Genomic DNA, 25617 nt, shown 5'->3' on the forward strand with positions numbered 1-25617 from the left:
TTTAAAGTGGGTGATTACATTAAGCATATAGACAGATCTCTCAACAAACTTCTACTTGTATCTGGCTGCTGCTGCTTTTATAAAAGGGCTCATAGAATAGGGAAAACTTTAGAGGCAGAGAAAGAGATGGCATATCAAGTATATATTCCTTGCTATTTATAAGTTTCATTTTTCTGTGTTCCTAAACATACTATAAACTGAATAAGCTGTTGATAATATATGCAATATCACACATCTAAAGGAAATTAAGTATATCCAGCAAAAATGAAGCAGATATGAAATTCAAAGAGTAAGTTGTTTTTGTACCATTAATTTATCTTTTTCTTTAAAAAAAAAGAGAAGAATCAACCCACCCACAAAAACTTCTTGCTCTTCAAACAAATTTAAATTTTGTGTGTACTTAAAGAATTTGTTTTTATGTTCCAAGGGGTTTCAAGGGGCTTGCTTCTCTTCTAGGGTGGCTTTTTAAGGATTTACCCTGTGGTGCCTCTAGAAATGAAGGGAACATCTTTAAATCTTGTTTGATTTGAATGAATGGGTAGCTAATCCCCATCAGATATTTCTTTAGAAAATCACGTTTAAAAACTGTTAATGGAGTTTAGCTCTCCTGGTTGATTCTTAGGTAGGCTGTTTTCGTCCTGGTTGTTAAGGTTTCAGAGGTCAGCCAAGGTAACCATTCATTTAAAATCATCTTTTGTTTCAGATTTCCTGTTGAGTTTTTTTTTTTAACCATTTCAAAAATCACCCAGTTGTGTCATAGCTTTCCATAACCTCCAGATTCAAACCAAAAACATGTCTACGTACCTAAATGACTGTACCCTGTCACGGAAACGCGAACTGGAGCAGCATATGAAATGAGATATCATATTTTTTAATCACAGTGAAACTCATGTTTAGAATTCTGTTGCCAAATATCTTCTATTTATGACACTTTGCTTTTTCTGTTTTTGTTTCCTCAGGACATTTGGGCTTCCAGGACAGTTTTGTCACGTCAGGTGTTTTTAGTGTGACTGAACTAGTAAGAGTGTCACAGAGTAAGTATAATTCGGCTTCGATTTGGTTTGTGCTGACTCTCTGCCTAGGCCTCCTGGAGACATAAAGAGCTTTCGGAATCACCTTTTCATTCACCCAGTGGAAGAATTTCGCCACACAGTTTATTTAACAGCCAGGAATTTAAATCAGGAAAATTTGATGTCACTTTAATGTGAGACATACGGAAAGAACTGAAATCCTGAGTATCTCACATATTCCCTAGTTTATAGTGTGAACCTGGTTTAAAATTTTTCTGTGGTTTTTCTGATTTCTAAGAAATTCTGCATTTTAAAAAATTTGGTTTTGACCTTTAAAGAATGCTAATGCCCTCAGTGTGAATGACACAGTACAGCATGATCATTACCAGCTTGTCAATAATCACCAAGAACAGTGAATTAAGAGTACCTGTCACCACCCTCGTCCATTGATCAAAGGGTCAGTGGTTGTATTTTTGCTGTAACATAATCCCGACAGTCCAAGGAGAAGATGTAGGAGATTCTCTGCCTCTATCTCTTTCTCCCCTCTCTCTCTCTCAAACATACACACAGATATGTACACACACAGTTGTCCTCCTTCAAAAACATCTTTTTGTTTTTATTTAAAAGTATACCTACACTGACTATGATGTCCGAAGTCCCAATAACAAGAAGAAAAAATAAATACCAAGCACTAAAATTTTTTATCCCCCTTCTACTTCAAACTATCGCTTGTAGATTAAATATACATTGTCTACATTGATTTCACACTGGAACAAATCATTTGTGGAATGAGGTGGAATAAAAAGTAATCTTTTCTTTTCAAGTTCACCGCCCTCCCCACCCCCCAATTCTCTTCATTACTGTCTTATAAGATTGACTGAGCAAACCAGTAAATCTCATGTCAAGATGCCAGGTCAAGCAAGCCAAACCATCCTGATCTTACAGTTTAGATTCTGTCTATTCTTATTTTTTTTTAAGGCTAGAAGACTCTTAAGAATACAAAAATTGGATACAAGGTGGAGTCAGGGAATCTGGGGGTTGCGGAGTAGAGAGAGAATGTCTGTTGGGCATGCATCATCTTCCGGGTACTGCAGTAAGTTTTCATGTAGGCAACAAAAGTTAGTTCTTGCAGTAAACTTGTCAGATAAGAAATTACTCTCATTTTTACAAATGAGTTAAGTTTCAGGCCTGTTGTAGTCGTTTACCCAAAGTCAAACATAAGGTGAACAGTCAAGCTGTCTGTGTAATGCTAGAATCCATACTATTGGACTGGCTCATTGAGATCTACAGTGTGAGGCAAGACAGGGAAAGTAGCAGGAAGGTAACTATAGGTGTGCGAATTCTGGGAGTCAGGAACCCTTGGTTGATGCAGGGGTGTCCTGCTCTGTGTGTGGTGGGGGTGGAAACCTAAGGAAGAAGGCATTAGGAGCAGCAGGTGTGAGACGGAAGGGAGACTTGCTGTCACACTATAAAGTATACTTCAAGTAGTAACCAGTGAAGTAGAGATCAGGTGGCCTTGTTGGTCTGGAGGTGTGTGCTGTCCCAGCATAGCTGATTAGCTAGTTATTGGCCATAGACAAATAATGATGCATGTGTGTGTGTATGTATGTATACATACACATATATACATATAAAACTTCTCAGAACTTTAAAAAATTACTAGCTCATGTCTTTCTTCTTATTTTGATAATGAGTAATGTAGACTGGTACATCAGAGGCTAACTGTCATAGTGGCATTACAGGGAAATGCATTCATTGAGCCTTTACTACAATCCAGACATAGCCTCAAAGAGTGAAAATCCTTTGAACTCTTAGATTGGAGCCCTAGACCTTTTTAATCAACCCCGGCTGCTGTAATGCTTCCATTTAGTCTTCATTACCATTAGTGTCCGAGGCCTGGGGCTTGTATGAGAAGGCCCACGCTGCTCAGAACCTCCCCCAGAATCCCATCCTTCTTCTGCTTTCCGTTCACCTCTTTAAGGTCTTTATCCCAGGGTTGATCAGTTCCAAGCTTGATTAGACCTCCGTGCAGTCTATGACAGCATGGTTGCCAAGTGAATTCTAAACCTGCCTTCGAGACTGCCAGAGGGTCTGGCGGGACCACAGATTGAATTTGCAGAGGGACCTGGTTTTGTTTCCTGTCCCTGTTTCAGGGGTTGTGTTGCAGATGCCTGGCATCATGAGCGTCCTTCGGCTCTTGAATGCTTTTCGATTCTGCACACTGCTGCGTAATTGCTCTAGGACTCACTCACACATGGCCTCGTGCTGACTGAAACTGTTTGGCAAGAGTGGGACTGGGCTGTATCAGCTAAACCATGGCTTCAGGCCAAATTGCCATCCAGATCTCCCTCCCTCTTGCAGATCTTTAATCCAGGTTTGTCAGGGTATATGTCTCTAGGTTGCCTTGGTGGCTGGGGTAAGGATTCCCCAGCTCAGGTTTCCTCACCCACACACTCTTCTGAAAGACTTAATACTTGAGCCACAGGAAAGAGGCAAAATCCTTAACCATTCCTTACAGGGCTGACCCCTTGCTCAGGCTGGAAGTGCTAAGTGTCTGCTTTAGAGGTCCAGCAGACACATTTTACAGATGAGTGGGACTGGGTGCTTTCTGCATCCTAGAAATAGAAATAAGCTAACAAGCACATAAGTTGATTAAATGCATGATGTTAGCTCTGTTAAGAGCATGATACAACACTAATACGTAAAATTAGTGTAGCTAGCATTTGTCAAGCATGCACCATGCACCGGCAATTGTGCTAGGCACTTCGTAAACATTATCTCATTCAGACCTCCCATGGTTGCTATTATTGTCCCTTTTTACAGATGAAGGAGGGTGTGATCCTCTTAGAGGTTAAGAAACTTGCTCTTTTCACTTTGCTCTACTCAGCTAGCTGACTGCAGACATTTTTGTCATGACCTCTGTTATACCTGCATTATAAAACTAGACAAAATCTAAAGATTCTGTGCTTTCATTAAATAATCATTTATTGTTAGTGTTGATAAACTTTTAGATTATTAATATGTGCATTTTAAAAGGTTAAAATTGTTTTCAGATAAAGCAAAATAAGTAAGACACTTAATTAAAACTCTTTTCCTGGATGATTTTTAAAATATGAATACAATTGGTTTTATGGGTTTTGGTTAACAGAAAGCACAGAATTTCAATATATCCTGTTATTAACATATTTTGTTAGTGTGGTGCATTTGTTACAATTGGTGAGCTGATACTGGCACATTGTATTAACTAAAGTCCATAGTTTACATTGGGGTTTGCTCCTTGCATTGTACATTTATGTGTTTTGGCAAATACATAATGATATGTATGCATTATTACAGTATCATACAAAATAATCTCGCTTCCCTAAAAATCACCTGTACTCCATCTAAATTTCTCTCACTCCCCCAACCAGTGATCTTTTAACTCATTCTGTAGTTTCATCTTTTATCTGGGTGTTTTCAGTGACCTCAGAGTCTTAGAACTTCTCTGTGTTGCCAGTTTTTTCCTCAATCCCCTCTTACCTATTCCAGCCCCATCCAGTCCCCCAAACCTGAGGTATGGTCTGGAAACTTCACATTAATGGTGGACTTAGCTTGAAAATTGTCCCTTTTCCTGGCTCTTTAGCATTCAATTTTTAAATTTGCTAACTGAAATACTTACTTTCCCCAGGTTTCCAGTTAGTTTCTGTTTTTAGTTTTCCTCCTTTTAAATTTAATAGAGGAGGGAGGTGCTATTTCAGTATTTCCTCATGAGGACTCACTGAAATAACTAAGTGCAAAGTTTGTTGTTTATAATCATGTTACTGCAGGGAGGCAATGGCAGAGAAACTCAAGAGAAAGCTGCTGGCTTAGCCTCCCTCAGTCAGAGGTGAGAGTCGGGAACACGGTTATTGTACTGATTAGATGTGTGGAGCTGTTGGAGTCTCCCACTAATTCCCTTCTCTCCCTTACCTCCTGCCTTTTAATTTTTTTTTTGCATTATCTGGAGTTCATGAAAGGCAAGAAAGGAGAGTCCTGTTTCTATTAGCAGCAAAGAAAGTACTGTAGCATCAAAGTAAATGTGTGTTTGTTCTCCTACCTCTTTCCCCATGTGATAGGACCACCTGAAAGTTTAGTTATTTATTACTTTCTTCCCACAGAGAGAGGACCACTTATTCAGACCACTAGACGCTGTGCCAGAGAGAGAAAGAGAGGTCTTCTCTGCTTTGGAGTTTGGGGGAGAGTGTGTACCAGTGCTAACAATGTGGTTCAGAATCACTGACGTTGTTTTAGCAGAATACTGGGAGGAAAGAGACAGGAACCATCTGTTGAAATGGCTCTTACATGATGCTGCATTTTCAAACAAAGCCTTCTAGCAGCATTTTCAGATGGGTCTCTTTCCCATGAAGTTGCCACAGAGAGCCCACTCTACGAGCTGCTAAATGATGCTCTGAGATGGCTCTCTGGGTCAGCACCCACTCTTGTTTATTTTGTACCAGTGTTTGCCTCCCAGTGTATGCTTTGAGGCTGTCAAATATGCTTCCTGGTATAAACCCAGAAAATCCTCCTGAAAAATCCACTACTTCTGCCCATTTCCTTCTAAAGTGCTGACTATTTTACTTGAAGTTGGTGGAGTGACTCTGAAACCCTAAATACTTCACTGGGAAAGAGGAAAACCACAAATACACACAGGCCATTGTGACTCTGGCCTGGCGAGTTCCAGTTTTCCAGGCAGTGGTTTGTACACTCCAGCCGGCTGCAAGGGTTAAGTAAACTTCGTGGCTGGGGATGACTTCATGGCCCTGGAATTTTGAAAAGCCAGAGTTCTCAGAACACTGTGGCCAGCCTTAGAGTCTTTGGGTGTGAAAACCGCTCTCAGTTACCCAAACCGATTTTTGGTTCCTGTCGCACTGCTGCAGAATCTATTAAAATCCAGCAGCTGAATTGCCCTGGCTCTGCCACAGAGCTGGGCTGCTGGGTGGCTACAGGATTCCCCGAGCTGTTTGTCAATGGAGAGTCAGAGTGAATGGAGCCAGGCCGATGCCTCAGCCTGGCATGAGGTGGCACCCTAGTGGCTGTTTTCTGCCTTAAAAATGTGCACCATTTCTATGTTCTCACACAGGAATCATCGTTAAGATCCAACTTGCAGTTCATTTTCACACTGCTTTTTTAAGTCTCCACATCCTTTGTGTGTTTTTGGGTTCCCATAGCTATCCGCTCAGATTTTCAGGCCTATTTAGTAGGAACTATCGGCAATTTTCTAACCTCACCTGATGGAGCTACTACAACAGAAATAACTCAGCTACAAGTACAATGAGAAAGTGAAGCTGTTTGATAGGAACAAATCCAAACTTGAACATCACAAAATGTTCTTGCAGAGGAGGTCTCATCGGGAACCTGAGGTTATAGGATACAGACTCCAGATATCCAGATATTCCAGATATTCCTTAAATGGCACTCCCTTCAGGTGCCATTTAAGTAGTTGCAATGTTTTTGATCTTTATTAAACTGGAACACATTAGATACTTTCTTTTCTAAAGAAGTGGCCTGTTGGCTCTCCTTGGTTGAGTAACGCAATACTTGATCATTGCATGGAAATTAATTTTAAAAACAGGTTATATTCTTAAGCAACCTCTTCTTTCCAAAGAAACCACATGGGCTTGAGCATTAAAGGAAGAAACAAAAAGATTATAAAAAATTGACTGCAGCCCCAGCATGAACATGGTTGTGACCTTGCCTTTTGTTTGCCATTACACAATTCAATGGCAGCACACTCAAACTATGCTCTCGATCAATATTCTATTAAAGCAGCACAAAAAGTCTCCATAAACTTAGTGGTTAGCTATGTTTATAAATGGAACTCAGCATAATTAGATGGTCAATAGCAGGCTCTACTAGTAATTTTAAAATGAACGTCACACATTTTCCATCTGTAGAAGTCAGTGCTCCTCTCCTATGTTTTTAAAGAAAGTCTGTCAGGTTGTAGAACAGAAAGTACGGACTGGCCCTGTATGTTTTTTCACTTTGCCTATCTAAGCCACCTTATCCTGAATATGGTAGGACATTGCGGATTGTTTCATGTTCTAGTTTTAATCAACCCCTCACTGAGAGAGAAAATACTAAATGTTGCCATACTCCTAGGAAGAAAAATGCCAGCCTGACTGGCCTAATTTAGTGGGTTTCCTCTGATATCATCCAATAGATTTGCAAACTAAATACCAAAATTGAATTAGTTCAGAGGATGTTTTGTTGTACAATTTCTTTTAATATTTTCAATATATTTTGGGAGAATATTTGGACAGTAAGGCTGGCAGCAAACGGAAAGGACTGGTAGTGGTAGAAATTTTGTCACACTACTGTTTCTCCTGAATCCCAGCTCACAGTGTGGCTGTCAGACCCGATTTTTCCCATCCTGCTTTCCTCACCTAATAGAGGAGCAGCCACTTCAGCGAGAGGTGTCCCACCCTCACCTACAGACTGAAGTGTGCATCGGCCTTGTGTCTGATGTGTCCCAGCAGTGGTGCTGCGGCCGCCACATCGCTGCAATTGGAACAGTGGTAAGAACAAGCTTATGACATCAGCAGGTGCAGCAGTCAGTGCTACACACAGAAGCCCAGTTCTTTCTGTTACCACTCACCTCCCACAACTCCCCTGGTCGGAGCTGGCAGTGGGACATGTCACAGTGGGATTTAGGGCGCCTTCTGGTCTCTGTTCTGAGCTAAAGCCCCTGCTAAATTTACCAAACTGTGACCATGTTTATTGTAAAAGTTTGACTCTGAGAGAAACAGAAAACATAACACCTTGATGTAAATACTAACCTGTTATCATGATCTGTATTCGTATGTACATCTATTTCTGATCTTCTCTAGGTAACTCATTAGTTATGCTTCCTATGTCCAACATATCATCTCACATCTATATGCCAGGTCTGAGCATGGGGTCGTAAAACCGTCCAGGATACAGAGTTGACGGTTTGGCTCTGCCTCTCCTTCACCATATGACTTCGGGCAATATTTATCTCATGTCTGCTCTGTTCTCCTCAGGGTAACAATCATTCATTCAATCAACAAATATTTATTAAGTGCCACCTGTGTGCTGGGCCTACATCTGGGCGCTAGAAATAGTGACACCTCTCAGGAATCTTTTGAGAATTAGTGAGAGAAGGTCAAATATCTAGCATGTAGTAAATTCTCAACAGCAGTGACTCTTAACGATTATCGTTGAACAAAGCCTCTGTCCTCGATCTCTTGCCATGTGCTCAGAGCTGATCCTTGAGCTGACCACACTATCAGAACATTGATGAAAAATGTGTGTGTATGCATTTTGTGTTTGCCCGTGCATCCTGTGTGTGTGTAAATTAAGAAGAACCAATTTTAGAATTTATGTTCCAAAAATCAATTTATTAGAAGAACCATTGTAGCGACCCCCTCAGCATTAATAATCCTGATAGAGTAAGAACACGCTGATGCTGGAACTAATCCATCTGCTTTAGGAAGCCAGAAAATTCTTATTCCTCAAGTTCTCACTCGAAGCCTATGCTTCTTCATTATTCTGGAATGTTCTCTTCCAGGGTATCTAGTAGATAACAAGACGCGAAATTCTCAATCTAACACTGACACAAATAACGACTTCTGAAGTGGCTAGCCATGCCGTGGTCATTTTTATCAGAGTTTTTTAAAAGTAGTACTTGGTTCTGTAGTATTTAAAAGCTTTACTTTCTCTTAACTTATGGACATAAAAATTCCCCATAAGTAACCAGAGGTCGTTACCAACATGTTGTTTTTAGTAAACCCATATTTGTACACTCATAAGCCTCAATTTCTTTAAAGAACAGATATTTGTGTCTAAAAGGTAATACAGGGGAACTAAAAGGCATTTTTAGGATTTCTAAAAGCCAGACAGAAATATTTTATTACCCCACAGCAAGACCACTAACATACTGAGGTTTTGGCTGGAACGTGTGACCGCAGCTGCCTCTTGCTGGTTACAAGACCGTTGTAGGTGGCCCTGAGGCTTGCCCAGAGCGAGGGTGGTCGACATTAGGTCAACTAGCAGGGCTGAGTTAATCCAGTATATGATGGACATGAGTATATACTAGGATTTTTCAATAGGTGAGGGAGGAAAAACTTAATTCTTGGTGAAACTTTTGAGGATTACAATTACTATTGTAGCTAGCTGGATTTGTGGGTTGTTGGGATGGGAGTCTGTCGGTGTGGCTTGGTTTCCTGATAGCGAATAGTCAGGAGGTCCCAGTGCCCTCCTAGTGAAGGGTCTTATGTGTGGAAGTCGTTCTCTGCTTTGTAGATCATTGCGGGGCAAAGACCTTGTAGGCTATTAAATTCTTCCCTTGTCAGGGGATGGCCAGAGCTATATCAGGTCAAATGGGCACTACATTTGACTTCAACCAAAAGCTAAGATGAGATGAGACTCTAAAATGCAGAAAATCAATCTCAGTCCCAAGGCAGAGCCGCTAACGCAGGAGATCAGTCAGCACTGCTCACCCCACCGCAGGGGGCTCTGCTAGACCCGGGTCAGGCCCTTTACCCAGCAAAGCACTGGCAGACACTTGTAACTCGAAACACCTATGAAAACAAAGCGAGAAGGAGGATGAGATAGAACTTTGCCAGTTAAGTGGTAGGTGATCATTATGTTTCTTTTTTTATTATTTTATTCAGTTATTTTTCAAGTACAGTTTTCTATTTCTCCCATCCCAGCCCACCCCACCCCGTGCTCCCCACCTCCCTCCCATTTCCGCCCCCCTTAGTTCTTGTCCTTGCGTCCTTCATACTCGTTCCTCCAAATCCCTCCCCCTTTTCCCCCTTAAATTCCCTCCCCTCTATTTAAATCTCGTTGTATTCATCACCCCAGTAATTGATGACGAAGGGAAAATAGGGAGACTGGAAATGTGGGCTTTACCTTTGTTTCTTTGAGCAGATCAAGATACATGGGTTCAAACCTCTGCTCTGTCACTTATTTAGCTGTGTGAACTTGATCATGTTGCTTAACCTCATAGCTAATTATCTCAGTCGTAAATGAGAATTATACAAATATGTATTTCATGGAGATGCTGTGAGGATGAAATCAGATGATTCGGGTAAAACACCCAGCACGTTGTCTGGCAAATAATAAATGCTCAATAAATAGTAGCTCATAGCTACTTTTTTCATTAACAAGCTCATATGATTTTAGTTTGATTCAGTAAGTGTTTGTTGTATATGCAATATATGAAGCATCCCTCACTTTGTGCTGAGGAGAAATAAGTAGAAGCAGTCCTTTCTTTATAGAGTGGATATCTAAATTTCTTGAGATCCAAGTCTGAGCTTTATTTAAGGCAATTTGGTACCTGAACACATTTATTTTTACAGATTGAACTCTAAATAATTATCTATCAAAATAGGACATCTTCATGACTCAGAGTGAGGAAGAAGATGGTATCAGTGAGTTATTCCTATTTTACTAAAAGGAAAACATTATTTTTAGAAACAGAAATTTTACTGTTTACCTCCTCTGCCACCACAAACACACGTTTTGTAAGTTGTATCCACAAAACATGATGTATAAAAATGGTGTCCTATCTGTGTTAGCAGATACATTTGATGGGGTTAAAACATTCTACCAGCTTTTCACACCTAAGACTGCATTTCACAAAAAGCATTGCTTCAATCTTACAATAGCAGCGAAGCTCATTTTCACACAGAGGGAAATCCTTGTTTTAGTTAAGTGCCTCTCTTTTATGTTTCCATTCTGGAAAACCGCACCCCTGGCCTGCATTTGGTCAGACCTTTCAGAAAGGAAGGGTCAAGAAAGGAGAGCAGCACATGGCGCACAGACGAGCAGTCTGCTTGGCAAAGGAGCCGCTGAAGACGGTGTGGCGTACAAGCTGCAGGGAAAGTACCTTTGTGATTGATTTCCATTCAAGGCAGACTGACTACAGTGTGGTCATTTTTCTAACCCGTAACTGCTCACACTGCAGCAGCCTGCTATCTGCAGGGTGTCTGAATTATAATGGTCTATGTTCATGTTACCTCTTACCCAAATTACTTACACTGGTTTCTTTTTCCATGCAAATTCATCAGTTTTACAGCCCCTCATAGCCACAGTCAGGAAACTCTGGCCAAAAGCACAAATTGATAAAATGTACTTTTTTTCCTTTCTGAAAGCTCTCCCTCATAGGCAGTGTTCAGGAAGCATATTACGGTAAGAGGAAGATAACAAAGGAGTTGGATTTCTTTTTGCCATATATTACTTTCCAAGGTCATTCCTTTTAACAGTGATTCCAGATTTTGCTTGAGTTTTCATGGCATTGTGCATTTCACAACTGTGCATTTGATAGCAAGAAGAATGAGTATCCCCCATGTTCCCTCCTTTTGTGCAGTGACATGGACTTTCTCACGAGATCTCTGCCACTAGACTGCACAGCAACGTGACACTGCTGTGCCCAGAGAGTGGCGTGCTGCCGTGGACTTGCACCGCTCCCGCCCTCTCTCCTGTCACAAAGTTCCCAGAGCCTCCATGAGTACACAGATCACATTAGCCAGAGAGAAATATGCCTCTTTATTTTCCAGTGTTATTTTATAAGTTGGAAATTCAGTGTGAAGTCCTGATAGTTTTTATTGGGAGTGGTGTGGGCAGGGGGTGCTTTTGGCCTTTATTTTGTATTCTTTAGTTCCCATGAAAATTTGAAGAAGAGGCAACTCTGATTGCTAATCTGTAAAATGCAAACCCCACGAGGGCAAGGTTTTTATGTATCTTGTCCACCAATGCACCTCAAGCATCTGCAACAGAGCCTAGCCCTTTAAAAGTGCTCCATAAATATTTGTTGAATTTCACTGAACGGGGCCTCTCAGAGGATAGGTGCCGTCAAGACTAGGCTGACCACACTGGTCACTTGTTAATGCTCCTCGCTGATTCCTGTTGAACAAGTTGTAAACTCAGCGTACTGTCATCGCCCAGGAAGAGTATGAAAATTTGGATAATTTTTTTCTTTTTTCCATCATCCTCTCTTTCCAACAATACAAGCCTGAGCAGATTGTCTCTGGTGGATGGCAGAAGTTCAATAACCACAACCGTATCCAACTACTAATGTGTACAGAAGAGCAGGTCATTAAGAGGGTTGGCTACTAAAGTAACCCCTTTCTTCCAATAGCCCACATTACTATAATGATTTCTTAATAGCAAACCATTTATTAAGAAATGACACAAAGGCTACATTCTACTCATGACAGGGAAGAAGGGGGTGGAGGACAAATGACTTAGAAATAACATCCGAAGGAACAAAAGTTAACCTTTTGAGGAAAACTCCTCCATGGAACAAAATCCACACAAAGTTCAGGTCGGAGTAATTGCAGTATAGCTTGAGAAAGTTGAGCCAGTCCTCACTGTGTGTATTTAGAGATTTCTAAGTTTCCTTCTATATTTACTGAAATTTGCAGGGAGGGTGCAAAAGGAGAGGGTAATTATTCACTCTTCTTAATCCAGGGCATATTTATTGACCATCCACTCTGGATGAGCTGTAATCTGCGGTGAGCTGTTTAGGAACACAAAAGCAGCTGTGGGGTCTGTAGAATTGAAGGTCATCCGGTATAACCCTCTGACTTGGTGAACTATGGAAGTTGCTTAACCTCTTCGTGCCTCAGTTCCTTTCTAGAGCATTGTGAGGATTAAATGGAATGATGTGTTTAAAGCTCTTAGCCCAGTGTCTGCCCCTGAAGGATGCCTAATAGATGTTAGCCTTTGTTATCGTGATGGTGACGGCCACAGCACTGGGTGGTGGGAGTGGCGGCAGCTGCGGTGAGCTTTCATCTTTATCATAATTATTATTAGAATTATGAAGCCCAAAGAGTTTAAATGACTGAACCAAGTCGCTCAGGTGATTATTGGCAGGACTGGGACTCTAGACAATCTCTCCAAAGTCCAGATCAGCACTTTTTTTTAATGCCCTAGGAGTTTATTGTTATAGTTCTCAAAATGCACTCGAGCTGGGGAGAAAATGTTATGCATGACATAATTAAAGAATGATAAAGCCTACAGTCAAATACAGATGGAGCAAAATCAGGTTTCACAATATATAGAACAGACAGGGAGTGTTGTAGCCAATACAACTGTCTGTTGTATCCAGACAGTTGGTCCAGTCCTCCTTTAGCATCCCTGCAGCTACGTAGCCTCTGTGACACACCATAAGGCAGTTCGTAGTTGGCTTCAGAAGCTCTCCATGGCGTCCTAGGCAGGCATGGGACGAGTCACTTAACCCCTGAAAACTTTTAGTGTCCCAGTTTGCAGGACTTACTGCCATTATTACCTGAGAAGCACACTATATGTGATTGTATATATGTGTATGTATATGTGTATATATGTATATATATCTTACTGATATTTTGTATTTGCTTATATAAATGATCATATTAAATGATCAATAATATGATCATTTGCTTATGCCCCTTCATATTGCATAATTGGAAACAGTCTTTTATATGTGTTTACTCTGTCAGAAGAGTGACATATCTATGGTGAAATTTCTATTTTCCTTCTTGACAGCATGGGTTAGGCCTCTATTGCCTCTTTCCAGGACCTAAACTAAGCTACCCGCTGATTCCCCCACCTCCAGAGCGTTAGTTCTCTTTCTCGTATTCTGTGTGCTCTCCTCATATTACCTACTGTTCTTCAGATGCGAAGTTACCATTTCCCCACTCAGAAAGTGTCATGGGTCCCACAGATCACTCATGTACCCCTGGTCTCCAGACTTACGCACATACCTTCTCACTGCCTGGAAACCCTCTGTCCACCTTCTCTGCCTCTTTAAATCCTAACCATCCATGAAGACTTAGCTTAAGCACCCAAAATTCCTGAAATCAACCCTTTTTGTGATCCCACAAGCCAATGTGATCTGTTGTTACTCCCATGAACCTTCCTAACACATTCTTTGTGTCTCTCCTTTGATGTTGAACCCATTTGGTATTTCGTCAGACATTCGGGTATTATTTTATCATTCCACTAGACTGTAAACCTTGTAGGCCCGGAGACATTGTATACCTTTTTAACATCTCAAGTCTAAGGCAAATATTATATATAAGAGTCAAGGTGGCATGGGGGGACAGGATTCAGGGTCAGACATCCTTGAATTTTAATCTTGGTTCTCTCTCTCTCTCTTTTTTTTTTTTTTTTTTTTGCCTTTCTGTAATTCAGGGCAAGTAATTTAGCCTCGTCCCAGGGTTTAGTTCTTCTCATCTAGAAAATATACTTTCCTGAAATGGTCATTTTGAGGATTAAGTTAGATATAATAGAGTACTTACCAAAAGCATGCCCCTAACAGTACTCAGAAAATCCTACCGAAAGCCCACCTTTTGAGTTCTTAATTCAAAGTCTCTTCCTGTTCAGATTATAGACACTGAGAATACCCAATCCTTTTGTAGGGACAGTTGGTCAGTGACTCAGATATGATGCTTTCTTTTTGACCATCCCAATATCACTGAGTGAAAATCCACTTCCATAATCTGTACATATACACCCTTTCTAACAGGCTGATACATACACCCAGGCAGTTCCGGGGTGTGTTTCCTTACAAGACTGTTCTCAGGAAGGCAGAGTCTGGGTCTGTGCATTGTTAGGATTGTTTAATTGAGGTTGTGAAATCCATTCTCATTTCAGAAGTTCAGTGAGGTTTTAAAATTCAAGACACACATAATCACTTCTCCAAGCCCCAAAGTTACTCTGCAGAAGTCCAGCAGACACTTTGGGAAGTGTCCCAGCGCTATCAGGCCACCTGCTGCTCTTGGCTAGGTTGCAGCTGCAGTCCACTAAGTGGTTCACATGGAGAAAGTGTACAGGCAAGTTAAGGAGCGTTTCTGGGGGCTTAATTATTTTTCTAATCTCCCTGAGAGTTGGGAATGCCATATTTACACATGCGTTTTTCATCCTTCACCTGTTCCTTCCCCCTTGACATTTTGAAAAGATACAGGAAAAGACATTTTTTCCAGGGCGGACCATGATCGATAAAGTGTTAACTGTAAGTGCAGCTTGGCCTTCACCACAAGGGAGAGGGCCTCAGAGCCGTCCTCACAGTGCAGTGCATGGTGCCGCCAGCCTGGTTCACTCACATCTCGCTCCATCTCTGCTTCCAGGAGCAAGGGAGTGGGGCTCGCGAGATTCCCTTGATGCTCAGGAGTGAAGCAGCTGCTCCATCCAGCTGAGGCCTCCACCCCAGCCTGCAGCTTCTGAAAATCTAAATCCAGACCCTTGACACTGATCAGCCTTGTCTGCCTTCTTTAGTTAATGAGAAGTGTGAATCTCGAAGTTCCAGGAAGGCACAGACAGTAATAAGTACCTGTTGTATGCCAGGCCATCGAAAGGGACGATGGGTGATCCAGACCCATATTTGAATAATCAGCCCTCATAAAATATAAAATGTTATGAAATAAAAGGGGGACATATGCAAATACATTTTATATTAAAAAATTATTAATTAGAACTCTACTGTGCACTCAAGCCTAACCATTTGTTTTTGAACTAAAGGAACTTCCTGCATTAAAGCCTACCATTGAAAGATGTGTTTGAATATTAAAAAGTATATGTGAATTTCAGAGTTTTCCATTTCTTAGCAGTGACTGTTTTTATATAATGTCAGTTATTATTAAGGTTTAGCCATTGCTATTAATCAAACAACTAAGTTTTTATTCTTAGAAACTGCTATATCCCTTCCCAGCCTCCTTCAAGTCTATCGTTTTATGATGGTGCTGCAATTTCCCCCAAGCAATAATCCTGGGAAACATCCCACACTCCCTCTTCCCATTATTACCAAACTTAAGAAGGCAACACATTTTCTTGATTCTGACTTCTAAACAACTTATGCCAAACTGCTCCTTTCCATCCCTTGAATGTAGACCACACTCACATCTTATCTATTTAAATGGCTCCACCAGCCCCTATGGTTTTACTGATTATGTTCTTCAACGGCCACGCCACTCCCCACCATTCCTACCTCATGACAGGGTGATGTGTCTAGAATACAAATGCAAATTTGATGGTAGCTTTTTCACACTTTGTTGACTGTTCTTCGACTAGGAATCGTTGTGTTTGACCAGTGCTTACTGACTGCCTCCTGGTGTCTGGGTTTATACTGGTTGCCACAATAGTCCCAAACTACAATAGAGAGTGATAAGTGCAGTATTGTTTTTGCTTTTGCATAATCTTTCAAATGAAGAGATTATTTGTACTAATGTAGTTGCACTACTAATTTTGCAAAGACTTATTTCGTAAGACTGATAGATGCTATTTATTTCTTTAAAATATTTATTGTGCTACTACTGAAAACAAAGTATCTAGTTTCTCTGGGACATAAAAAAAATTTATAGGGAATAGTATCTCATACAACCGTCTGCTCTGAAATCATGTATAGTCGAAATTATCCTCAGTAATTCCTTAAATCAGAAGTTGGCAAATTCATCTACATAAATATGTTCTGCATTGTGAAGCATAGGATCCCTGTCAGAGCTACTTGTCTCTGCACTCGTAGAGTGGAAGCAGACAATGCCTAAATGAATGGGCATAGATGTTTTCCAATAAAACTTTATCTACAACAGGGCGTGGGGACCACAGTTTGAAGGCCCTGCATAGGTGGGATGGATGTTAAAGTACAGGTGTATGTGGGGTGCTACGGTGACTCAGAGTAAGGAGAAATCACACATATCTCATCACAAAAAAATGATAAAGATGAATTTGCAGTTCATACCTGATTCCAAAATACAGAGGAGTGAAAGCTATCAGGATCAGACAAAGTTAGAAAAGCCCAGGGAAAGTTTTGACTGGTCACTGAAGAAAAGTTGCAACCCAGAGCATGGAGGTATTTTTGTTAAAAGCATCCAGGAACGTTGCAACCCTATTGATGATTTACCGTTAAAAAAAGAGAAAAGATGAAAGATACATTAGGGAAAGAAGTGCTTTTCTTATAGAGACTATCTTTATTGTCGACATTCTTTTGAGGTCAGAGTTTATTACTCATTATTCTGGATAAGCTTACCCTATAAATTCAAAAAAGAAAATGCATTAAATGCAACACCGAATATATACTCTCATTGATCTTTTACTCACAGAACTTGTGGTTTTTTTCTTTCTTTTTTGTTTGTTTTATTCTAGCACCGATAGCTGCAGGAACTGGCCCGAATTTTTCTCTCTCAGATTTGGAAAGCTCTTCTTACTACAGCATGAGTCCAGGAGCCATGAGGAGGTCTTTACCTAGCACATCCTCTACCAGGTAAGGTGATTAATGGCTCTTTAAAAAGTCACACTTCATAGTTACACACCTTGATTTTAATTTTAGGCTTTCCAAGCACTTAGCAATGTGTCAGTAGCTGTAGAAGATACTAGAAGGTGGGTTCAACAGACTTTCAGTCTAATTAGAGTGAGAAAACTGATGCTTATGCAGCAGAAATAGACAGATAGACAGACAGACAGACAAATTACACACACACACACACATGCCAGACAGTAAAAAAAAAAAAAAAAACAGCTAAATTATGTGATGAAGGATAAAAATAGGTAAAGGCTTTGTCCAAAAAGAGTGACTTGTGCTCAGGGATAAATGTTGCTTAGGGTTGGTGAGGTGGAAAGAAAAAGGAATGCTGTTCTGTATGGGGTGAAGATCTGAGCAAAGGCATGGAGGACGGATGGATGATGACCGTAGCACATTCTCAGGAAATTAAGGATGAGGCTTGCCTAGGGAAACAGATGTGTGTTTTAGAGTGTTTGGCACAAAGTTGATGCTGGTGACCCCAGTTTCAGTCCCTGTGCTCACAGCAGATATCACAGCTGAGTCCCAGCTTTTTTCCTGCTGAGCCCCCAAAGGTTTCCAAATCCAGTCTGTTGGAGTCTCCCTAAAAGATAAATGCATTTGATAGCCTGGTGTGAACGTGGTCTTGTAGCGGGTAGGGCTGGATCCTAAACCTCGTTGTACCTGGAGACGTTGAAGGGGTCAAGTTGGAAGAGCAGAACTAGATAATGATTACAGGGCGCTTGATCCCTTTGAGGTCACAGAGCCAAAGTCAGAATGAAGCATTTTGCAAGATCCTGTTGTCTCTAGATAACCTGAACCAGAGGGAAAGGGATTAGGCATTAAACCCACAGTATTCTTTTACAAATTGGCTCTAGCACTGGACTGTGACGACAAAGAAAAGAATGATGCAGGACAGTCTTTAACGTTTGTGTGCTTTGCAGAAAAACAATGGACAAAGGCATATTCCTCCAAAAGCAAGGGCCAGAGTTTTATGATTTGAAACAATGTTGAGATGATAGAAATTTTCTTTGGCATAGACTCACTCTTACCTTGACTTTAAAATTTTAGCCATCATTACTTACCAAAAAAAAAAAAAAAACCAGCTTAGTCATTACTAATACCTTGAGAATGATTGAAATGGTTCTTTCTTAATATAACCACCAAATCCTGCCATCATCTTATCATCTTTCATGTTCTTTAAATGTTCCCGCAGTTCATTGTGGTATCAGCTCTCCAGGGGAAAAAAAAGTCTCAAATCCAAAGTACATTTATAATAAAAGAATGAGATTGTGAATACATTCAGGTGCTAATACATTTCGAGGATTTTGAATGTTTACTGATGGAAGAGACATTGTATACAACTGTATTCAGTCAACACAAAAAAGTTTTGCAAACACTTGTGGTCAGTGATTAATTTAAAGGTCTGTGGGCTGTTTGTTTTTCATATGTGTGCTGCGCATGTACCATGGATGTCCCCAACAGTGCTTCTCCTGCTGTTTTGTTGCCCTTTGTTGTGACTCTGAGGGGAAATCTGATTATTAAAATATCATTTAAAAATCTAGTGTCATTCTCATATTCCACAAATAACTCACCCTGATAAGGAGCTAATTATGAACAGCATCAATAGTTAACAACTCAGTAATATGTTTGTTTTACTCTCATTAGACTCCACTAGGATGATTATTTTTTTAAATATTATTTAAACATATAGACTCAAAAGAATTATCTGTATACAGGTTATAAAATGTGCCCAGAGAATACCCAACATCCGCATATAGAAAAGTTCATCAATCGATCAACATTTGCTCATGCTGTGCAAATATTAATTGGTCGGCTAGTCTGTGAGAGGCGCTGTATTAGGTGCTTTACACACTTGATATGATTTAATCTTCACAATGATTGGACAGTATAGACAGTCTGGCCATTTAACAATGGACAGACCCAAAGTTCAGAGAAGTTAAGTAACTTGCCCAAGGTTATAGACGCAGTAAATGGCAGGCTATGTTCAAACTCAGGTCTGCTGAAACTTAAATAACATGCTATTTTTACACTGAATCCTCTTAAGAATAGGACTGACTCTTTCATAGGGAGCAATAGAACATGAGCACCATGCCCCCTCCAAAAAGGGAATAGTATAGCATCTCTCCTCTTTCTGGATACTTAGCATTTGCTATCTTGAATTATTATTGCCATCATTAGGATCTCTACAGGTCCTGCCTGCTCACCTGAACTGAAAGTGCCTTAGAGGAGAGTCATTTATTCTTCTATTCAGCAATGGAATTACTAAATACCAAGTATACTGTCCTCAGCACTATGGACATAAAGTCAAGTAGTAAGAACTTTACAATCTAGCAGATAGAGACCGACAAGTAACTGGAAATTTTTAGTTTGGGGTACTATGCACATTCTGTAAAGAGGCATTTTGCAGTTAAAGTCCAAGGTAAGGCTTCCAGGCTTTATACATGATAGGGATTAAGCAAATATTTGGAATGAAGGTAATAGTCTTACCTTAATTTCTGGGTAGAATTGCTAAGAACACAAGAACAAATTTTTACACATAAGTAGAAATAGTGCATCATTCCTTAGAAGAAAAGGAGAGCTCTTACTGCTACTTCCTGTTTTCCTCGAATGTTTCTGGACAAATAGAATCAGTGTGTGAGAAAGTCTAGAACAGGAAATCAAAATTATTGACTAATTCATTTCTAAATTAATAAAAAAATAAAGGAGACTGATGGGCATTAATTGTAGTTTCTACAGTTTCTGTACCCCTTCATAGTCAACATCTTCAAAATCATAGAAGAGGAAGTATAAAAATTGAGATAAAATATACTTTTTTTCCCAAAAAAACATTGTCAAGATAAACCACTGTCAAGTTTGTGAAGTTAATAAACTTGGGGAAGCCCTCCACCCATCCGCCCCAGCACATCTAACGTTTTCAGTCCTGGGTCTTTTTCTCCCCTCATCCTACACCTTCATCCTCTAAACAATTCTCCTGTGTCAACCCTGAGAACCCTTGAGTTCAAACTGAGGTAGCAGCTGATAACTACAGACTCTCTCACCTTTAGAATTCAATACCTGCACAGTTTATTTTCATTTTATTAATGGATACCAAAGAAACCAAATCTTGACACTTAGAAAAATACTAATAATGGGAAAATGATGGGCAATAGAGTTGGCCTTTTGGGTTGGATCTCATCGAATCATGACACGTGGGCGAATCCTTGTCATAAGTACTCATGGCTGTTTTTAAGTCGGTAGCCCAAATCAGCAGTTTTTGAATGTATGTAATTAGCCAGGCACTGTGGTAGGCACTAGAGATTAAAAGATTTATATTCTTATATGTATTTATACAAATAGAGACAGACACATGTACAGGGACAGAGAGACACCCTTTCACTACAGACCTCACAGTCCCATCAGAACATACAGGTCAGACCTTCATTGATTTGCCAGAGAACATAAGGGAAATATTTATTCCTTTCCAATTTGTATTCTTCCAACTTCTAAAATGATCTCAAGTGACTTTCAATTTTAGAACACAACAGGTCATTTTAAATATAGAAATAGAGGCTAGAAACCATGTGGAAGGATAGGAGAAGTTATTATATTTAGAAACTCAACTAAGAGTTATTCCTTAAATTTGCCCCTGAGCTTCCTGGTTAGCAAGGCAACAAGGGGAAGAAATGGGTTCTATAATCTGTGTTTTCTAATAAAAGGGGACAATGGAAATTCATTCCAAAAATCATATTTTTTCTGGCTTTATGTAATAGGAATATTCTTGTGTATATTCTTTTATAAAGCACTTCTACTAGATGCAGTTTTACATAAAATGCAGAAAAGTTTTTCAAGTGGCTATTTTTTATTGAACTTCAAGGAAAGCAAAGCAAAGAACATTAAATAGGCTAACCAAGTTATGTCCTTTGGGTACTAAGCTAACATGCAAACATATACGTTGCTTTCCAGTGGTATAGCTTTAATAAGAATAAAACTTAAAGGCTAAGAATACTGGTATGCCAGCTTTAATAAGTACAATTTCTTGCCTTAACTTGGGTCCTCCACATTTTTTACTTGGATTCCTTCAAGGGCCTCTTAATTACCTCCCTGCTTCTCAGATCCATCTCTTCTTTTCCCTTTGCTTTTCTAAATCTATCCTCTGCGCAAGTACTAGAGTGACCTTTCTAAAACATGACTCTGATGTCGCTCACCATTGACTTTCTCAGGGAGTCTCCGCTGCTTTTCGGATAGGTCCAGACCTACAATTGTGTATATTTACATTTATTTAGTATATATTATATTTGTATAATCTCCCATAATTATATAATTATACTATATATATGGCACTATCTCTCTATCTATGTATCTATCTTCCCAAAATAAGTCAGCCATTAAACTTTAGTTATTTAATGGCTAAAAATAATATAGACCTCCAGAGGTCTTCTGTAACCTCCACCCCCCTCCTTTGCTGTGCCGTTCTTTGAACTTTCGCCATACCAAACACCTGGCAATTCTCTACCCGTGTCAGCCTTTATCAAAATGTTGTTTCTGCCTGAACATCACCTCCAGGAGGCGATGTTCAAAATACTCAATAACCCAAGTGACACTAGCAAATCAATTAGGGCACATGCCCCCCTGCCCCAGTGCTCGGGCTAAGTCCTGGAATGCCCCAGGTGTGCCAGACATGAACCCTTTAGGATTTGGATCATGAGGTGAGGTGGTCCCTGGACAAAGATGGGCAGTGAGGTTGGGGGGAGGTTATGGGGCATCAGACAGTGGCACTTTGCTGATCGGTAAAGAAGTATTTTAATATTTTAAAATCCAAAATGGCTGCCTGGGTGGTGCCTCAGCTAAATAACAGCCCATCTCTGCCCTTTCCTTCTTCTGCTCTGTCTCCTTGACACTCCCTCTTACCGGCAGCTCTGAAACCACCTCCTCCCAAGTGTAGCACAGTTCCTTCCTCCACCGAGGAACCCATCATACCCTATGTGGTTCCATCACAATTCCTGTATTTCTCTTGCATAATTTTGTTTATCTGTCTGTGTTCATCCACTAGAATCAGATATGTCTCCCCACGGAAACATGTCTGATTCATCTGTATCCCAGCATTTCACCCCACACCTGGTATGTAGGGGGTACATAGCGAGTGTTTGATGAATGGAAGCATTAAAAATTCCGTACCCTAAAGCATGACAACAAGTACTCCCACTAGGCCCGAAGCCCATTCTATAATATTTCACTGCCTGTTACCCGTTACCCTCTCTTTCTGAAGCCTCAAACTGGGAGAAAAAAATTAGTCCTTTAACTGGAAGAAACAGAAGTACCGGAAATGTATCAACCATACCTCTCCAAATGTTAAAAAAATCCCTGTCCTGATGGAAGAGAACTTCAGTTCGATAATCTCTTTGTAGAGGAAGACATAAAAGTCATCGGGTCACTCTGTTTCCATGTCCCTCATTGTCACATATGAGAAAGGAAATGTAATCCTTCCTCCCTTTTTTTATTTTTTTGGTCTCTTTTGTTCCCTGTTTTATCTCTAGTGTCTAGATCAGTACCTGGACTATTGTCCAGAAAATATTTTTTGAATGAAATATCCAAGTGGAAGATTAGAAGACAGCAAAAAAAGAAAAGAAAAAAAAACCCAGCAATTCAAGCTTTCCTTGAAGGGTCACGCACCCTGATTTTTATTCTTTCTAGGGGACGAAAAGGGGTTGAAATGATGTCTAGAAAAATTGCCAATGGCTATGTCCCAGGCACAGCCTCGGGAGGTATAAAATGTGGCCTTACTTACTGATGCTTCCAGGTGTAGACAGGAGCGGGAGCCAGGCCCCCGTTCCTCAAAGGAAAAAGGAACAGGATGTGGCAGCAGCAGCAACTTGAGTGACAATACAAATCAAGCCCAGACATTTGGAACAAGACAGACCCAAGACTTTGTTCCACATCCAGTGACTCACTAAATTGAACAAGAGCCTGAAAGAGTCCTAGAACTGTGCTGAGTTGCCCAATTGCTTCCTGTCTTGGCTTTCTTTCAACCAGAGAGGCCATGTCCAATTGAAAGGTGGTTTGGATGTTTGGATTGCCTGTAAACATGTGCCCGTGTGTCATTTCAGCTCCACAAAGCGCCTCAAGTCTGTGGAGGATGAGATGGACAGTCCTGGTGAAGAGCCATTTTACACGGGCCAGGGACGCTCCCCGGGCAGTGGCAGTCAGTCCAGTGGATGGCATGAAGTGGAGCCAGGTGAGTGGGGCGGGCGGGGGGCTTGTGGCTGGCACCGGGAAATCTCTGTGCCCGTGGGGGCCCACGCCGTGCGGAAAAGTGACGAGAGCAAGCTCAAAGCAGTTGACTTTTTGACTTTTTCACCATAACACTTGCTTGTACCTGGCTGCTGCTGCTTTTATAAAAGGGCGGCAGTGAAAAGCAGCCATTCAGCTGAAATGAAAGACTGGTAAGAACGGTGTTATGGTTTTCTTCTCTGACATACTTCCACCCGTGCTATAATCCAGCATGCCATTTGCTTTTCCTGTTGTTTTTATAGTAACTGCCTTTTGAGTTTGGTTTTTTGAATTGTCTTTTAATAGTCAAAATTAAAAGATATAACTTTTTCAACTGGATGGATAATGTGAGAAAGGAGAACGGGTTCCCAGGGCTTCGGTGTTTATACAGTACTCGGATTTTTGTAAAATGAGAATAATTTATAATCTTTTTTCTATTACTGGGTATCATCATAATTGTTTTCTATTTAAGTGGAGCCATGGACTCTGTGTCTGTCTTCAGTAAACTAAGCAAATGATGATGTCCAGTCTAACCTCCCACAGTGGTCTAGGCTGGACTCTGGAGTATTGAGAGTAATGGGAATAATTCTGATAGCAGAAGCCTTTTGAAGTGTTTCTCCATGTCTGACCTCCACCTGAGCAAGGGGGAGTCTTCTTCACTGCCTTCCCCCAGATGCAAAGCCAAGCAGGCATACGGGGTAGAATGTGGGTTTGGGAATCAGGTCAGCAGAGTGTCATCCTGGGGCCAGCTCCTCATCAGGAGCTGTGTGATTACTGGCAAATTGCCTAACCTCTCTGAGCCTGTGTCTCCATTTTTATAGCCTGTCAGTAATAATAGCTGTTTCAATGCTCTTGAGAATTAAATAAGATAACATATATAAGATATCTAAGAATTATATAAAAATGTTTTCTGACCATTCTTCTTCACCCATGCCTCAGAGTAATTTCCCGAAAGAACAGATAGGCACCAAGAAAATGTATGGACTAACCTTTTCATCTTCAAATCGTAACTCCTCTCTATCTTCCCTAGTACATGAAGAGAGAATTCTTGGAGGGTGTGGCTATAGAGGAATAGCCTGAGGGAGATCTGGGGGATGGCCGGACTGTCTGGGTCCTGACTGTGGTGGTGGCTACAGGACTCTGTACGTGCGTTCGCTAACATTCACAGAAATGTGTTCCACCCCCCAGCCCCCAGGCATTTTTGCTGTATGATAGAAAACAAAACCTCAGGCCCCACCAGCTAAGTCTTTTATCCTTCACCCTTTACTAAAATGCAAAATTTTCACTTTTCCTTACTCCAGCCTGAGCTTTCTCAACTCGTTCCTTCATCCATTCGCTCATTGCACGATCTTCACTGGGAGCCTTTCCAATGGGCTCCCACAGTGGATGGAACACTGTGCCTCGTTCTGCGGACTCCAGGCTAAATGGGAAGGCTGTGGCTCCCGCTTTCAAGGAATTCATAGTTGGGGGTGGGAAACAGACACGTAAGCTCACATAAGCAAGATGGGAAGTAGGAGGACTGGGATACTAGCCCCGGTGCTGAATTCTTCTGTTTTTAGCAACACAGCACTTAAGGTGTGGTGGGGCTGCTGGAAAGACCACGTCAGCATCGCACCGCACTTACCTCACTCCAGTTCGCCTAAAGGGGCTGAGAAGTACACCTGGGCTGAATGCAAAGGAAACCGCTGACTCCTCCCTGCCACCAACGGCATCATCAGCAAGGCCTCGGGACAGTGCCAATGAAAAGTTTATGACGGCCTGTTAAAAAATTAAAAGATGTGAAACTTCTTTGAACTCTTCATAAAAGGCTAATTAGAGTCCTAGTCAGTTCATCTGCTTCAGTGAAAAGCAGAATTGATATATATGGGTTTGGTGCATTTGAGCCTGAATATGGTACTGATGCAGTTTTAGACATCTCGGAACTGCTTTTGTTGGGCTGGTATCTGAGGACCTCCCCCACCACGAGAGACTGCCCATTGGGTCCTTAAGTCGGTCGCTTTGGGTCATATTTGGGGGCATTGGTTTTAGTGGAATATAGAATGCTTTGGTCTAGTCACTTTTTTATTCAGAGTAATTCTTTCCCTGTGCATTATAGATCAA

At 40.8% G+C, this 25617-nt stretch overlaps 1 protein-coding gene across 4 annotated transcripts in view; it reads left to right on the forward strand.

Annotated features, from left to right (window-relative positions):
- The window catches only part of NFIA (nuclear factor I A), a 369636-nt gene that overhangs the window by 252355 nt on the left and 91664 nt on the right, over nt 1-25617 (forward strand). For all 4 annotated transcript variants that reach the window (XM_037136211.2, XM_037136215.2, XM_037136217.2 and 1 more), the window contains exons 4-6: nt 960-1034; nt 17115-17232; nt 23355-23482. In XM_037136211.2, coding sequence (XP_036992106.2) covers nt 960-1034; nt 17115-17232; nt 23355-23482 — 321 coding nt within the window. The remainder of the gene's footprint in view (nt 1-959; nt 1035-17114; nt 17233-23354; nt 23483-25617) is intronic.

Source organism: Artibeus jamaicensis, unplaced genomic scaffold (genome assembly GCF_021234435.1).
Source record: "Artibeus jamaicensis isolate MK-2021 breed Jamaican fruit bat unplaced genomic scaffold, CSHL_Jam_final scaffold_1019, whole genome shotgun sequence".
Lineage (NCBI taxonomy): Eukaryota > Metazoa > Chordata > Mammalia > Chiroptera > Phyllostomidae > Artibeus > Artibeus jamaicensis.